Source organism: Rhinatrema bivittatum, chromosome 5 (assembly GCF_901001135.1).
Source record: "Rhinatrema bivittatum chromosome 5, aRhiBiv1.1, whole genome shotgun sequence".
In the NCBI taxonomy this organism is placed as follows: domain Eukaryota; kingdom Metazoa; phylum Chordata; class Amphibia; order Gymnophiona; family Rhinatrematidae; genus Rhinatrema; species Rhinatrema bivittatum.
In genome coordinates, this window is record NC_042619.1 from 7,756,233 (window position 1) to 7,773,882 (window position 17,650).

General features: G+C 49.0%; 1 protein-coding gene across 10 annotated transcripts in view; it reads left to right on the forward strand.

Annotated features, from left to right (window-relative positions):
• The window catches only part of LOC115091758 (sodium-dependent proline transporter-like), a 163,980-nt gene that overhangs the window by 129,538 nt on the left and 16,792 nt on the right, over window positions 1–17,650 (forward strand). For all 10 annotated transcript variants that reach the window (XR_003856811.1, XM_029601945.1, XM_029601944.1 and 7 more), the window contains 3 exons: window positions 2,756–2,859; window positions 3,917–4,041; window positions 7,835–7,947. Coding sequence is in view for 9 of the 10 variants with exons in the window: in XM_029601945.1 (XP_029457805.1) it covers window positions 2,756–2,859; window positions 3,917–4,041; window positions 7,835–7,947 (342 nt within the window). In the remaining variant the exon portion in view is untranslated. The remainder of the gene's footprint in view (window positions 1–2,755; window positions 2,860–3,916; window positions 4,042–7,834; window positions 7,948–17,650) is intronic.

The window sequence follows — 17,650 nt, forward strand, 5'->3', positions numbered from 1 at the left end:
GCAGAGTGCACAGGTAACCCTGCCTCGGCCCCCGTGTCTGGAAGAGACTGCAGAGTGCACAGGTAACCCTGCCTCGGCCCCGTGTCTGGAAGACGCTGCAGAGTGCACAGGTAACCCTGCCTCAGCCCCGTGTCTGGAAGAGGCTGCAGAGTGCACAGGTAACCCCGCCTCGGCCCCCGTGTCTGGAAGAGACTGCAGAGTGCACAGGTAACCCTGCCTCGGCCCCGTGTCTGGAAGACGCTGCAGAGTGCACAGGTAACCCTGCCTCGGCCCCGTGTCTGGAAGAGGCTGCAGAGTGCACAGGTAACCCTGCCTCGGCCCCCGTGTCTGGAAGAGGCTGCAGAGTGCACAGGTAACCCTGCCTCGGCCCCTGTGTCTGGAAGAGGCTGCAGAGTGCACAGGTAACCCTGCCTCGGCCCCTTGTCTGGAAGAGGCTGCAGAGTGCACAGGTAACCCTGCCTTGGCCCCGTGTCTGGAAGAGGCTGCAGAGTGCACAGGTAACCCTGCCTCGGCCCCTGTGTCTGGAAGAGGCTGCAGAGTGCACAGGTAACCCTGCCTCGGCCCCGTGTCTGGAAGAGGCTGCAGAGTGCACGGGTAACCCTGCCTCGGCCCCGTGTCTGGAAGAGGCTGCAGAGTGCACGGGTAACCCTGCCTCGGCCCCGTGTCTGGAAGAGGCTGCAGAGTGCACGGGTAACCCTGCCTCGGCCCCTTGTCTGGAAGAGGCTGCAGAGTGCACAGGTCACCCTGCCTCAGCCCCATGTCTGGAAGAGGCTGCAGAGTGCACAGGTAACCCTGCCTCGGCCCCTTGTCTGGAAGAGGCTGCAGAGTGCACAGGTAACCCTGCCTCGGCCCCTGTGTCTGGAAGAGGCTGCAGAGTGCACAGGTAACCCTGCCTCGGCCCCTTGTCTGGAAGAGGCTGCAGAGTGCACAGGTAACCCTGCCTCGGCCCCTTGTCTGGAAGAGGCTGCAGAGTGCACAGGTAACCCTGCCTCGGCCCCGTGTCTGGAAGAGGCTGCAGAGTGCACAGGTAACCCTGCCTCAGCCCCGTGTCTGGAAGAGGCTGCAGAGTGCACAGGTAACCCCGCCTCGGCTCCCGTGTCTGGAAGAGGCTGCAGAGTGCACAGGTAACCCTGCCTCGTCCCCCGTGTCTGGAAGAGACTGCAGAGTGCACAGGTAACCCTGCCTCAGCCCCGTGTCTGGAAGAGGCTGCAGAGTGCACAGGTAACCCTGCCTCGGCCCCTGTGTCTGGAAGAGGCTGCAGAGTGCACAGGTAACCCTGCCTCAGCCCTGTGTCTGGAAGAGGCTGCAGAGTGCACGGGTAACCCTGCCTCGGCCCCGTGTCTGGAAGAGGCTGCAGAGTGCACGGGTAACCCTGCCTCGGCCCCGGGTCTGGAAGAGTCTGCAGAGTGCAAGGGTAACCCTGCCTCGGCCCCTGTGTCTGGAAGAGGCTGCAGAGTGCACGGGTAACCCTGCCTCGGCCCCTTGTCTGGAAGAGGCTGCAGAGTGCACAGGTAACCCCGCCTCGGCCCCTGTGTCTGGAAGAGGCTGCAGAGTGCACAGGTAACTCTGCCTCGGCCCCGTGTCTGGAAGAGGCTGCAGAGTGCACAGGTAACCCTGCCTCGGCTCCCGTGTCTGGAAGAGGCTGCAGAGTGCACGGGTAACCCTGCCTCGGCTCCCGTGTCTGGAAGAGGCCGCAGAGTGCACGGGTAACCCTGCCTCGGCCCCGTGTCTGGAAGAGGCTGCAGAGTGCACGGGTAACCCTGCCTCGGCCTCGTGTCTGGAAGAGGCTGCAGAGTGCACGGGTAACCCTGCCTCGGCCCCGTGTCTGGAAGGGGCTGCAGAAACCCTGCCTCAGCCCCGTGTCTGGAAGAGGCTGCAGAGTGCACAGGTAACCCTGCCTCGGCCCCTTGTCTGGAAGAGGCTGCAGAAACCCTGCCTCGGCCCCTGTGTCTGGAAGAGGCTGCAGAAACTCTGCCTCGGCCCCTGTGTCTGGAAGAGGCTGCAGAGTGCACAGGTTACCCTGCCTCGGCCCCGTGTCTGGAAGAGGCTGCAGAGTGCACAGGTAACCCTGCCTCGGCCCCTTGTCTGGAAGAGGCTGCAGAGTGCACAGGTAACCCTGCCTCGGCCCCTTGTCTGGAAGAGGCTGCAGAAACCCTGCCTCGGCCCCTGTGTCTGGAAGAGACTGCAGAGTGCACAGGTAACCCTGCCTCTGCCCCTGTGTCTGGAAGAGGCTGCAGAGTGCACAGGTAACTCTGCCTCGGCCCCCATGTCTGGAAGAGGCTGCAGAGTGCACAGGTAACCCTGCCTCAGCCCCCATGTCTGGAAGAGACTGCAGAGTGCACAGGTAACCCTGCCTCGGCCCCCCTCGCTGGCGGTGTCTGTGATGGGATCGTGCTCGGCAGTCTCTGCAGCCTACAGCAGTCCCTGGGTGGTGCACAGAGTCCCAGTGGAGCTGTCTCAGCCGGCTTCCGAGTGCGGACTCAATAGGAAGCCCCCAAGGAATTTCTAAACGGGTCTCCATGTCTATCCCAGATAGGGAAGCAAAGCTGGAAACCCGAGAAAGTTGGGCTGCTGTTTAGTCATCAGCGCTGGCTCTAAGCACTGCTGCCGCCAGCCACAGGACCTCCTCCTTGAGGATCTGGGCCAGCGCTGCAGGCTTTGGGAGCAGGTGCTGCCAGGTTAGACGCTGGGGTGGGTAGGTTCCTCGCTGCTGCCACTCACGCCCTGTCTTGCTCTTATCATTTCCTCTGCCCAGGTCTGGAATGACGCTGCTTCTCAGATCTTCTACTCTCTGGGGATCGGTTTTGGGGGTCTGCTCTCCATGGCGTCGTACAACAAGTTTGATAACAATGTGATCAGGTGAGCCCAGGGCTTCATACTTTGGGTTTTTCAGGAGGGGTTAATGCCCAGGTCCCTGGTCCCTGGTCTGATGCCTCTGGTTTTTGCAGGAGGGGTTAATGCCCAGGTCCCTGGTCTGATGCCTCTGGGTTTTGCAGGAGGGGTTAATGCCCGGGTCCCTGGTCTGATGCCTCTGGGTTTTGCAGGAGGGGTTAATGCCCGGGTCCCTGGTCTGATGCCTCTGGGTTTTGCAGGAGGGGTTAATGCCCGGGTCCCTGGGGTGATGCCTCTGGGTTTTGCAGGAGGGGTTAATGCCCGGGTCCCTGGTCTGATGCCTCTGGGTTTTGCAGGAGGGGTTAATGCCCGGGTCCCTGCTCTGATGTCTCTGGGTTTTGCAAGAGGGGTTAATGCCCGGGTCCCTGGTCTGATGCCTCTGGGTTTTGCAGGAGGGGTTAATGCCCGGGTCCCTGCTCTGATGCCTCTGGGTTTTGCAGGAGGGGTTAATGCCCGGGTCCCAGCTCTGATGCCTCTGGGTTTTGCAGGAGGGGTTAATGCCCGGGTCCCTGCTCTGATGCCTCTGGGTTTTGCAGGAGGGGTTAATGCCCGGGTCCCTGCTCTGATGCCTCTGGGTTTGCAGGAGGGGTTAATGCCCGGGTCCCTGGTCTGATGCCTGTGGGTTTTGCAGGAGGGGTTAATGCCCAGGTCCCTGGTCTGATGCCTCTGGGTTTTGCAGGAGGGGTTAATGCCCAGGTTCCTGGTCTGATGCCTCTGCGTTTCTGCAGGAGGGGTTAATGCTCAGGTCTCTGGTACTTTGTGACTCACTGGAGCCTTGCATCTGAGAAGCTGCAGCTGCCGGTGAATTAATTCTCCCTGTTGGAAGTGGGGGATGATCCCATTCTTTAGCTGTGGAGGGGCAGGCAGTTCTGTTGAGGATGTAAGGCACAGGAGCGGATGAGTACCAGGGAACAGAGAGGGTACATTTGACAAGGCAGGGGCAGGCTGAAGGTTTTGCATGGACCGACGTGGCTGCTGCATGTACCTTGCTTTCTTAGGATTTTGTTCTGTTACCCTCCTGCAGGGACACCCTTGTCATTGCCATTGGAAACTGCTGCACCAGTTTCTTTGCTGGTTTTGCCATATTCTCTGTGCTGGGTCATATGGCATGGAAGAAGAGAGTACCCGTGGGCAAGGTGGCTGATTCAGGTGAGACCTGCCTCGGGGAGCGAGGGCATTATCTATTTACATAAGAACATAAGAAATTGCCATGCTGGGTCAGACCAAGGGTCCATCAAGCCCAGCATCCTGTTTCCAACAGAGGCCAAAACCAGGCCACAAGAAACTAGCAATTACCCAAACACTAAGAAGATCCCATGCTACTGATGCAATTAATAATAGTGGCTATTCCCTAAGAATAATTGATTAATAGCCATTAATGGACTTCTCCTTCAAGAACTTATCCAAACCTTTTTTGAACCCAGCTACACTAACTGCACTAACCACATCCTCTGGCAACAAATTCCAGAGCTTTATTGTGCGTTGAGTGAAAAAGAACTTTCTCCGATTAGTTTTAAATGTGCTCCATGCTAACTTCATGGATTGCCCCCTAGTCTTTCTACTATCCAAAAGAGTAAATAACTGATTCACATCTACCCGTTCTAGACCTCTCATGATTTTAAACACCTCTATCATATCCCCCCTCAGTCGTCTCTTCTCCAAGCTGAAAAGTCCTAACCTCTTTAGTCTTTCCTCATAGGGGAGTTGTTCCATTCCCCTTATCATTTTGGTAGCCCTTCTCTGTACCTTCTCCATCACAACTATATCTTTTTTGAGATGCGGCAACCAGAATTGTACATAGTATTCAAGGTGCGGTCTCACCATGGAGCGATACAGAGGCATTATGACATTTTCCGTTTTATTCACCATTCCCTTTCTAATTCCCAACATTCTGATTGCTTTTTTGACTGCCGCAGCACACTGAACCGACGATTTCAATGTGTTATCCACTATGACACCCAGATCTCTTTCTTGGGTTGTAGCACCTAATATGGAACCCAACATTGTGTAATTATAGCATGGGTTATTTTTCCCTATATGCATCACCTTGCACTTATCCACATTAAATTTCATCTGCCATTTGGATGCCCAATTTTCTAGTCTCACAAGGTCTTCCTGCAATTTATCACAATCTGCTTGTGATTTAACTACTCTGAACAATTTTGTGTCATCTGCAAATTTGATTATCTTACTCGTCGTATTTCTTTCCAAATCATTTATAAATATATTGAAAAGTAAGGGTCCCAATATAGACTGGAAAAGGAACAGTGTGCAAATCCAAGGCTCTCGTGCTAAACTTTCAAAAGGGAAACTTTGATAAAATGAGAAAAATTGTTAGAAGAAAACTGAAAGGAGCGGCTACAAAAGTAAAAAATGTCCAAGAGGCGTGGTCATTGTTAAAAAATACCATTCTAGAAGCACAGTCCAGATGTATTCCACACATTAAGAAAGGTGGAAAGAAGGCAAAACGATTACCGGCATGGTTAAAAGGGGAGGTGAAAGAAGCTATTTTAGCCAAAAGATCTTCATTCAAAAATTGGAAGAAGAATCCAACAGAAGAAAATAGGATAATGCATAAACATTGGCAAGTTAAATGTAAGACATTGATAAGACAGGCTAAGAGAGAATTTGAAAAGAAGTTGGCTGTAGAGGCAAAAACTCACAGTAAAAACTTTTTTAAATATATCCGAAGCAGAAAGCCTGTGAGGGAGTCAGTTGGACCGTTAGATGATCGAGGGGTTAAAGGGGCACTTACAGAAGATAAGGCCATCGCGGAAAGATTAAATGATTTCTTTGCTTCGGTGTTTACTGAAGAGGATGTTGGGGAGGTACCCGTAATGGAGAAGGTTTTCATGGGTAATGATTCTGATGGACTGAATCAAATCATGGTGAACCTAGAAGATGTGGAAGACCTGATTGACAAACTGAAGAGTAGTAAATCACCTGGACCGGATGGTATACACCCCAGAGTTCTGAAGGAACTAAAAAATGAAATTTCAGACCTATTAGTAAAAATTTGTAACCTATTATTAAAATCATCCATTGTACCTGAAGACTGGAGGATAGCAAATGTAACCCCAATATTTAAAAAGGGCTCCAGGGGCGATCCGGGAAACTACAGACCGGTTAGCCTGACTTCAGTGCCAGGAAAAATAGTGGGAAGTGTTCTAAACATCAAAATCACAGAACATATAGAAAGACATGGTTTAATGGAACAAAGTCAGCATAGCTTTACCCAGGGCAAGTCTTGCCTCACAAATCTGCTTCACGTTTTTGAAGGAGTTAATCAACATGTGGATAAAGGTGAACCGGTAGATGTAGTGTACTTGGATTTTCAGAAGGTGTTTGACAAAGTTCCTCATGAGAGGCTTCTAGGAAAAGTAAAAAGTCATGGGATAGGTGGCGATGTCCTTTCGTGGATTGCAAACTGGCTAAAAGACAGGAAACAGAGTAGGATTAAATGGGCAATTTTCTCAGTGGAAAGGAGTGGACAGTGGAGTGCCTCAGGGATCTGTATTGGGACCCTTACTTTTCAATATATTTATAAATGATCTGGAAAGAAATACGAAGAGTGAGAAAATCAAATTTGCAGATGACACAAAATTGTTCAGAGTTGTTAAATCACAAGCAGATTGTGATAAATTGCAGGAAGACCTTGTGAGACTGGAAAATTGGGCATCCAAATGGCAGATGAAATTTAATGTGGATAAGTGCAAGGTGATGCATATAGGGGACAATAACCCTTGCTATAATTACACAATGTTGGGTTCCATATTAGGTGCTACAAGCCAAGAAAGAGATCTAGGTGTCATAGTGGATAACACATTGAAATCGTCGGTTCAGTGTGCTGCGGCAGTCAAAAAAGCAAACAGAATGTTGGGAATTATTAGGAAGGGAATGGTTAATAGAAGGGAAAATATCATAATGCCTCTGTATCGCTCCATGGTGAGACCGCACCTTGAATACTGTGTACAATTCTGGTCGCCGCATCTCAAAAAAGATATAATTGCGATGGAGAAGGTACAGAGAAGGGCTACCAAAATGATAAGGGGAATGGAACAACTTCCCTACGAGGAAAGACTAAAGAGGTTAGGACTTTTCAGCTTGGAGAAGAGACGGCTGAGGGGGGATATGATAGAGATGTTTAAAATCATGAGAGGTCTAGAACGGGTAGATGTGAATCGGTTATTTACTCTTTCGGATAGTAGAAAGACTAGGGGACACTCCATGAAGTTAGCATGGGGCACATTTAAAACTAATCGGAGAAAGTTCTTTTTTACTCAACGCACAATTAAACTCTGGAATTTGTTGCCAGAGGATGTGGTTAGTGCAGTTAGTATAGCTGTGTTTAAAAAAGGATTGGATAAGTTCTTGGAGGAGAAGTCCATTACCTGGGATGAGTGGATGGGGAGGGGAGGGTGTTATAGTGAGACCTGTCTCCTGACCTCCTGGGATGAGTGTCGGGGGAGGGGAGGGTGTTATAGTGAAACCTGTCTCCTGATGAATTTCTGGGTGGGGGGAGGGGAGGGTGTTATAGTGAAACCTGTCTCCTGATGAGTGTCTGGGTGGGGGGGAGGGGAGGGTGTTATAGTGAGACTGTCTCCTGATCTCCTGGGATGAGTGTCTGGGTGGGGAGGGGAGGGGAGGGTGTTATAGTGAGACTGTCTCCTGACCTCCTGGGATGAGTGTCTGGGTGGGGGGAGGGGAGGGTGTTATAGTGAAACCTGTCTCCTGATGAGTGTCTGGGTGGGGGGGAGGGGAGGGTGTTATAGTGAGACTGTCTCCTGACCTCCTGGGATGAGTGTCTGGGTGGGGAGGGGAGGGTGTTATAGTGAATGGCTTCAGCAGAGGGGGATGGGTACAGGGAGTGTCTCCTCTTCAGCCAATCACATTGCTGCTTTCCTTCACCACCGCGCTGTACCTTTTGGTTTTAACTCTTTAGGTCCCGGCTTGGCCTTTGTTGCCTATCCAGAAGCCCTGGCACTGCTGCCTGGCTCCACGTTTTGGGCCATCCTCTTCTTCCTCATGCTCTTCACCCTGGGTGTGGATACCCTGGTAAGTACAGATAGTTACAGGCCCCTTTTATCCATTTCTGCCACTTCCTTGTCTGTTGGAGATCCTTCTGGTTGTGAACAGTGGGCAGTGGGAATTATTGGCGTGAGGGGCGTTGATCCCCGTCTCTCTGATGAGCCTATGAATGGAGAAAGCCGCTGGTTCTGTAACGCCTCTAACAGCCGGGCTCACAGTGGCGTGCACTGGTTTTATCTGAGGTTTACGTTTTACAATATTCTTGCTATCGACGACCTCAGATTAAACGATGACATGATTGGATCACGGCTCCATGACCCTGGATCTTTAAATCCCTTTCTTCAGTGTGTGGCTGTATGAACGGTATCTGCTGGAGATTTCCTCTTTCCGCAGCCTGCAGGGAATCCGCTACAGGCCTTGGCTTTGGTTGTTCAGCGTGCAGATTAAAATTTCTGAATACGATGGGGCTTGGGTTGCCTGTCGTCCTTTTTTATATATTTTTTTTTTTTGAGAGAGTCCTTGTTATCTTTCTGAGCGTGTGAGCTTCTGTGTGCTAAACGTGCCCTCAGGATCAGCAGTCTGTCATGCTATTAACTACACAGAAAAAATATGTGTGCACGTGAGTTGGAGACGTGGTAGTAAATATGGAAAGGTGTTGAACCAGCACATATTTGAAACTTGTCATGGGTAGTGGCGCTCGTCAAGGCTTCCATGACGTGAAAGTGATGTTCTCTCTGCCAGCAGTTCCTGGAGGAGAAGCCCATAAATTGTTGTTGATCAAGCAGACTTAAGGAACAGCCACTGCTTATCCCTGCACAGTGGCAGCATGGGATCTATTTACCGTCTGGGATCCTGCCGGGTACTTCTGCCCTGGATCGGGCACCGTTGGAAACAGGATGCGGGGCTTGATAACGCAGTATCAAGCAAATTCTAATGTTTTTTAGTTGCAGACTTTCAAAACACAACCAGGTCATTCCAAGTGATGTTTGGTTGGCCACATATGTAAGTGCAAGAACCTTTGCTTAAAGGGGAATTACTCCATTCAAGAATTATATCAAAATAATCCTTGCTCTGATTTAAGAGATCTTTGATGCTTCAACAGCAGGGGGGAAAGAGGAAAAGGGAAATTGGATTCATACAGCAACCAACAAGGACCCTGACTTTTGCGGTCTGGGAAAACAAACAAGCATGGGGGTAACTTGCTGATGTGGCTGTTACTGCCCTTAACTAATAAGCCTAATACCTTTGATACAACTCCAACATTGCTCTCTGCTTCAACGGCAAGAGGTAACGGGGAATTGGACTCAGACAGCAATCAACAAGGGCCCTGACTTTATAGTCTGGGAAACTGATAAGCATGGGGGTGACCTGTACGCATGGCGGGTGCTGCCGTGGGCTTGCTGGGCAGACTGGATGGACCGTTTTTGGTCCTTTTCTGCCGTCATTTCTATGTTTAAACATTCTGACTGCTTTCTCAGTCCAGCCTAACTTCCCTCCTATTCCCTTCAGGTCAGAAGAAGGGGGGGAAGAATAGAAGGGAAGGGACTGGGTAAGGGAGCACTTTGCCTCGTCTTTCATCTGTTACAGCCTCAGCCTCCCCCCCCCCCCATCCTGTACCCTGCAGGCTGTTTACCAGCAGAGAGGGAGGTGATTTTGAATTAAGAGGTGGGAAAGCTTCAGGTATTTACTAGGTGGCAAGTTGTCAATTATGCAGCAAGGAGCTAATTATGTGGCGTCTCCTGCGCTGCAGTCACGGGACGCTGGGAGCGCTGGGTTCCACTATATTATTCTTGCTTCTCTGGCCTTGCCAAATTTCCCTTTTCCCTCTCCCACAGCACGGGAATAGATGTGTTGTATGTCGATAACCGATTAGTCTTCCCCAGATATGGGGAGGGTAATAAGCTCCCCACAGAGGCTGCAGTCCCACAGGTGTGACTGAAAGCTCCTTTTCAAAGGGAAGCACCTCACAGAGCTTCTTTATCAAAATGTGAGCACTGCGCGGACTGTGAATCGCAGGTACAGAGTAACCAGAAACCTTCGCACCTCTACGACACAATCTCTGTGTGTTAATTTCCTTCTCCCGACCTGACTCCGCCCATTATTTTGAGTGGGTAAGAGTTCGTGCGCTGTGAATATTTTCACCCGCAGAGAGGGAGAGGGGCAACAATCTGCCCACGATTTTACATGGGTAAACACAAATTCCCCAGCATAAAGTGCTTTGCTTATTGCCACCGTATTGATGGACAAGATACCTGGAATGGCAATTTCCTATCCAATCTCATAGCAACATCAATAAACAAAAAAAAAAAAACAAACAACAAAAACCCCTCCTGGTTATTCAAATACCCGCTCCCTGTCTAAAATGAGAATCCAAATGGTCCTCACGAACAGGAACAAACTGTGGGCTGATGGAGGCAAAGGACCCACTGGCCCTGAATTTTCACGTTTGTACGGTATTTATGATTTCTTTGCATTGGGTTTATATGACATGTTGTTGTTGTTTTTCTTTTCTGATGGAGCAGGAAATCAAATTGTAATAAATACAGACAAATAAACAGATTCCCCAGGGAGCCTGCAGGCCGATGGGTACACAGTCTGCCAGACTTGCAACCTCTGTGGAGACGCTGAAAGTTGTCCCATTGGTGTCCAGGCCCAGGAACTGGAACCGTAGACAGTTTCGCGTGTGACTTGTTGAAAGGGTGCTAACGTTTTGTTGATAAGACTGAGGTTTGATTTTGGTTTGGATGGCTTTGGGTCTGTAAAGAGAGGGTGCCCAGCATGGCCTGATGGGTTAAGAACTGCGTTGCTGAAAAAGTTGCCCACTGAGGTTGCTGGGTTTATGAGGGCACTTCCTACACATGGGGGCTTTGATTACCCTCAATCAGGCCGATACAGTAAAGCGCGCTCAGCTGAGCACACTGTTTAACCCGCAGGTGCACGCGCATTTTGGACAATGTCCATTACCTCCTATACAATAAGGGGTTTAGTGCGTCCAAAACGCGCATCAAAGCCCACCACCCCCCCCAGAAACTGATAGCGCTCATCATATGCAAATGCATGTTGACGAGGCTATTAACTATTTGCCCACATACAGAAAAATAAATGTGCGTCCGATCCGCACATTTTATGCTTAAAAATTAGTGCCTGCCCAAGAGCAGGCGTTAATCTCTGAGCAGCCAAAAACGTTGTACAGTAAAGCAGAAAATACTGCTTTTCTGTAAATCCTCCGACTTAATATCGTGCAATATTAAGTCGGAGGAAACAAAAGGGAAGTGGTAAAAAAAATGCTGGGAAGACTTTTCAAATTGAAGGTCATAGTTCCTGTTCCAAAGGGGCAGAAAAGTCTTGGTCGGCTTTCAGTTTATTTTGTGATTCTCAAGAAGGAGGGTTCCTTCCATCCCATTCTAGATCTGAAGCAGGTCAGTCAATTCCTAAAGATGACTCATTTCAGAATGGAAACACTTAAGTCAATGATTATGGCTGTAAAAAAGGAGAATTCCTGACTGTGTTGGATCTTACCGAAGGTTACCTACACATTCTGATCAGGAAGGATCATCAACGCTTCCTTAGTTTTAAAGTTCTAGGTCAACATTTTCAATTTTATGCTCAGTCCCAAGGACCTTTTCGAAGATGATGGTGGTGGTTATGGTGGCTCTGCTCAAGGAAAGGAAATTGGTTCATCCTTACCTGGACAGGATCTGGCAGAGTCTTAGGCATGGACGGAAGCAAACACAAGGGTCCTGCTGGCTGCCCGCGGCTCGCCAGCAGGACCACAACGCAGATTGGGTGTCTGTGACAATGGATGCCAATTTCACAGGCTGGAAAATGCATTGTCTGGGTCACAGGGCGCAAGGCTGGTGGAGACCTGAGAGGGCCAGAGAAATTCATCTAGCTCTTTTCCACTTCACACCTCTTCCAAAGATCAAGCTGTAAAAATAATGTCTGAAATTGGCACAGTGGCAGCATAGGTGAATCATCAAGAAGGTACCAGAAGAATTAAGTTATCATTGGAGGTGGATCTGTTTCTTGCTTGGGCAGAACAGGCCTTGTCAGCAGCACAATGTAGCAGGTGGACTCTCTCGACCAGGTTGTGATTGTCCCAGAAGCCTTCAATCTGTCTCTGTTCCCAGAAGCCTTCAATCGGATTGTGGCCAGGGAGGGGCTTCCAAAGATGGACTTCTTGGCGACATCCAAGAATGCTCTTGTCCAGGTTTGGCCGACAGAAGTAGCTCTGTTTGTATTTTCTCCACGGCCCATGAGGGGACGAGTTCTTCAGTGAATGTCGAAACATCCGGGTTTGGTGACCCTAGTAGCCCCTGATTGGTGCAGACGTCCTTGGTAGGTGGATCTTGGGCAGTTGCTAAGCAGCATTCCCCTGCGACTTTCCTCCAAAGAGGGGCTGCTGTCACAAGGCCTGCTTTTCCACAAAGATCCAGATCAATTTTGTGTTAAGGCCTGCTTTTCAGAGGGAGTGTTTTGGGGGAGGGAAAAAAAAGAAATTCTCAAGCAGTTGTTCCTACTCTTCAAAAGCTAAGAAGTCTTTCCCTCATCATTAGCTTATGTGTGAATTTTCCAAGGAAGGCTTCTGATCTGCTCATTGTGGACTTTTTGCAGGAAGGCCGTTCCACGTGTTTGGCACTCGATTGTTTGAAAGTGCAGGTGGCAGCACTATCATGATTCAGAGGACACATTTCGGGAAGGCTCTTGTCATTGTATCCAGATGCGTCTTCTTTTTAAAGGGCAATAGGCACATTAGACCTTTGCTTAGGTCTCCTGTTCATTCCTGGAACCTGAATTTGGTATTGCTCTTTCCGGTGAGCAAACACATTTCCTTAAATCTGCTTGCCTTGAAAGCTGTGTTTCTCGTAGCTGCTTCTTTGGCCAGAAGGATGAGTGTGTTAAGTATCAGAGAGGAGACTTCCTTTGCTTCTGAGTGTTGACAGCAGCCCACCCTATTCAGGAGTACCTTAGGTCCATCCCATTCATTTGGACTGCTCTGACTAGATGAAGAGGAAGGTGAAATTACTTCTTACTTGTTAATTTTCTTTCCTTGAGTCCAGTTGACCAGTTCAGGACCCTTCCTATCAGGGGAGGATTGTGGGAAAATATCAGCCTGGGGGATTTTTTTCAAAACCGGCCCAGGGGGTATCTGATGCCCTCATGCACACTTCCTGCAGCACATGTGTCAACAGCTCCCAAAAGCACGCCAAGTTAACCCTGGAACCTGGCAAAACTGAGCCAAAATAAACTTCATCTTTCCTAAATACAAAAGAAGTTGTGGACATTCTAGACCAGGGGTGAGCAGAGCTACAGCCCCCGTTCCAGCCATACAAATTGGTTGCCCCCCCCCCCTACACATCTGCTTATATCTCTTATAGATTATATATCCTGGATTCCTGGCCTGGCGCTTGAACCATTTCCAAATAATGACACTGCCAGCCAGCGTCAGCCTCACACACGCTCAATCACAAGCAGATTGTTAGATTGCAGAAACGTTATTGGCACACACGAACTCACATACTCTTTCTCAGACACAAAGTATGTATGGGTGTGTGTCTCTCTGTCTCACTCTCTCTGACACAGACGCACACACACTCTCTCTCATAGACAAACTGTGCATGGGTGTCTCACTCTCTCTGACACAGACGCACACACTCTCTCACAGACAAACTGTGCATGGGTGTCTCTCTCACTCTCTCTGACACAGACACACACACACTCTCTCTCACAGACAAACTGTGCATGGGTGTCTCTCTCACTCTCTCTGACACAGACGCACACACACACTCTCTCTCACAGACAAACTGTGCATGGGTGTCTCTCTCACTCTCTCTGACACAGACGCACACACACACTCTCTCTCTCTGAAAGGTTACTTTTGTACTGCTTACACACGGACCGATTCAGTAAAGTCCGCCTGTGCACGCGATTCTGTATTTAAATGAGGCCTGGCGGTAGAAACAGGCAAAAGGAGGCGCGTCCCTAGCGCCTCCTTTTGGCCCGGAGCGGCGGCTGTCAGCGGGTTTGACAGCCGACGCTCAATTTTGCCGGCGTCGGTTCTCGAGCCCGCTGACAGCCGCGGGCCGACTTCAAATGTTTTTTTTTACTTTTTTTACCCTTCGGGACCTCCGACTTAATATCCCCATGATATTAAGTTGGAGGGTGCACAGAAAAGCAGTTTTTACTGCTTTTCTGTGCACTTTCCCGGTGCCCGAAAAAATTGGTAGGCGCTAATTTCTGAAATCAAAATGTGCGGCTTGGCTGCACATTTTGTTTTCTGAATCGCGCGGGAATAACTAATAGGGCCATCAAGATGCATTTGCATGTTGAGGGCGCTATTAGGTGCCGCGGGTTGAATGCGCGTTTTCGACCCTTTACTGAATAAGGGGTAAGGGAAAACGCGCGTCCAAGGGCGGATTAACAGTGCGCTCCGTCGGAGCGCACTGTACTGTATCAGCCCGACAGTGAGCGCCCCCAGTTCAGCACTGCTGCATCACGGTGTAAAGCTCTTGCTTGCTGCCAGCCCTTCCCCATTCTCCAGCAGCCTCCTCCCTTTCCCAATCTCATTCTCTAGGAGACTCGCTGGTTCCACAGCCGCTGCTTCTCTCAGAGCTCAGTGCAGTCACCTCAGACAGAAACCTCCCCAGCACTGCACAGGCCCTTCCTCCTGGCTTCCCCCTTCCTTCCTGTGCCTGTAGCTTGTGCAACCCTCCCACCCCTCTAATGCATTCCCATTAACTGCAGCCTACACAGGCTGCTGCTTTTATGCTTCCCCAGGCTCGGCTCTGCCTACTGACACCAGAGAAGGGGGGATCAGAAGTGATCCATACTGTTCCCTGGGCTTATAAAAAGAGAAAGTTAAGCTCTGGCCGAGACTGGGGAGAGCCACTAACCCAGAGCAGCCCAGCTCCAGATGCAATCCTGCTTTCTCTTGTGGTGCAGTGCAGCCAGGGCTGGTGCAAGGGCATTAGGTACCATAGGCGAACCTTTCTGCCTTGCACACACTCCTGACCCCAACCTTCCCACAAATAATTTAGAATTGTGCATTTATAGTAACAGATGTTACATGAAAAAGAACATTCAGTGCTCTAAAGTAACAATATCACTTATAAAGGGGCGGATTTTAAGAACGCTGCTCGCCTAAATCCGCCCAAATCCGGACGGTTTTAGGCGAGCAGGGCCTTGCGCGCCGGTGAGCCTATTTTACATAGGCCTACCGGTGCGCGCAGAGCCCCGGGACTCGCGTAAGTCCCAGGGTTTTCGGAGGGGGGCGTGTCGGGGGCGGGACCGAGCGCAGCGGCGTTTTTGGGGCATGTCGGGAGCGTTCCGGGGGCGTGGCTACGGCCCGGGGTGGTCCGGGGGCGTGGCTGCGCCCTCCGGACCCGCCCCCAGGTCGCGTCCCGGCGCGCTAGCGGCCCGCTGGCGCGCGGAGATTTACGTCTCCCTCCGGGAGGCGTAAATCCCCCGACAAAGGTAAGTGAGGGGTTTAGACAGGGCCGGGCGGGTGGGTTAGGTAGGGGAAGGGAGGGGAAGGTGAGGGGAGGGCAAAGGAAAGTTCCCTTCAAGGCCGCTCCTATTTCGGAGCGGCCTCGGAGGGAACGGAGGTAGGCTGCGCGGCTCGGCGCGCACCGGCTATACTGAATCGATAGCCTTGCGTGCGCCGATCCAGGTTTTTAGCGGATACGCGCGGCTACGCGCGTATCTACTAAAATCCAGCGTACTTTTGTTTGCGCCTGGAGCGCCAACAAAAGTACGCCTATTCGCGGTATTTGAAAATCTACCCCAATATGTGCATTATTTACATGCACTGCTGTGGTACCAACCAGAAGACTCTGCAAAAAAAGACACCTGCAGTCATATGGTATTGGGAGTATCGTAAAGCAGCTCAGCCCTCAGAAAGCTTTAGGCAAACTTAATTACAATTTAGTAAACCTTCCATACAAAAATAGCACTAACTGCCAGCACTCAAAACAGTAACAACCCTGCCTATGAAAAGGCAACACTGCAAATATTACACCAGGCCCTAAAACACTATAATATGCCTGATATTAGGAAAATAGAACAAGTCAAGCTGTTATAGATCCCTACAGAGAAACCACATGCTAGCAGAATACCTCACCTCAGTCACAGATGCAGAAAACAGAAAGACTTTTACCAAACACAGGATTTATTGATTTATTTATTTAGCATTTTTATATACCGACATCCGTTTGCACATCGTATTGGTTTACAAATAACTTGAAACTTGGACAGGGAATCTGTCAGTTAGGCATAGCCTTTACATGGAACCAAGATAAAATACGTGATATATGATAACATTTAAGAAATTAGCTGGATAAATAGGTTAACTGAAAGATAAATTTATAACTAATATTCTATGTACAATATATACAGCGGGGATGAGAACGACAAGGTGATTTTCAAACGGGGAAGAGGAGGGAGGGGTAGGGGGTTTAAGCGGAAGATAGGGGGAAGGTTAATAATACGCTGAGGGGAATTGGAGGTGTTATTGGAAGAAGTGGGAGAAGATTACATTAAAGTTATGAAAGAGTACAGAGGGAAGTGTGTAAGCTTGGACATCTAAAGTGTCAATGAAGATTCGGGGAAACGTAATCATGGGGAGAGGGTAAAAGCATAATGTGGAAAACTAAAGCACATTATTCACATTGGAGAGTAAGATAAAGAGACAAAGTATAACTAGAAACATGCAGACAAAAACTGAATTGGAAACTGTAACAAGACAGACTGTGTATGCAGTGCAACAATGGAAAAACAGAAACATCACCATTCCTCATTAAATATCAAACAAAATCAAGATATATGAACCATCAACCATATTAGTAAAACTATACTCATAAAAAGAATACATATTTCAAAGCAGCTGATGAATAGAGCATCCAATGATTAAAAACATATAACAGTATTTAAAATTTTTTTCCAAATATCAATAAAATATTTCAAAACAGCAGATGCATCAAATAACTCCCAATAATTAAAGCTAAAAAAAAAAATCCCCTGCTCTCCATGCCTGGGAACTTTAGATTCCAGTCACCCTGAGATTAGTCAGGGATATGAGTGAGCACAAACTTTCTCCTCTCTCTTATACACACTCTCTAACACACTTGTTCATTTTTACACAAACTCCCTTATATTCTCTCGCACACATGCTGACCGGCTCACAAACTCTGGCTCACACACATGTTCACTGGTTTAAATAGTCCTCTTGTGTGTACATATGCTTATTGGCTCACTCGTTCTCTCTCACTCACATGCTCACTGGCTCACTCATTCACATGTTCTGCAAACCACAGTGGGCTTGACTATATTATGCAGTGCAATAGTGGAAAAAGAGAAACATCATCATTCCTTATAAAACTTTAAGTAATAAAGTCAAGAGATATAAAACATCATTCATAATATTAAAATCATACTAATAAAAAGAATAAATGTCAAGCAGGCAACAGACAATGAACATCCAGTAATTAAAATGACTCATAACATTTTTCTAATATTTCCCAAACACCAAATATTTCAAATAGCAGACACATGAAATATCACCAAAAATTTGAAATAGGATTAAAAATCTCCAGCTTTCCATGTCTGGGATTTTTTCATTTCCAGTCAGCCACATATTATTGTGGATTGGGGGAGGGGGCCTCACAATCTTTATCCTCTCTCCCCCCTCACACGCACACACATGCTGTCACGCACACAGATCTCTCTCTTTCTC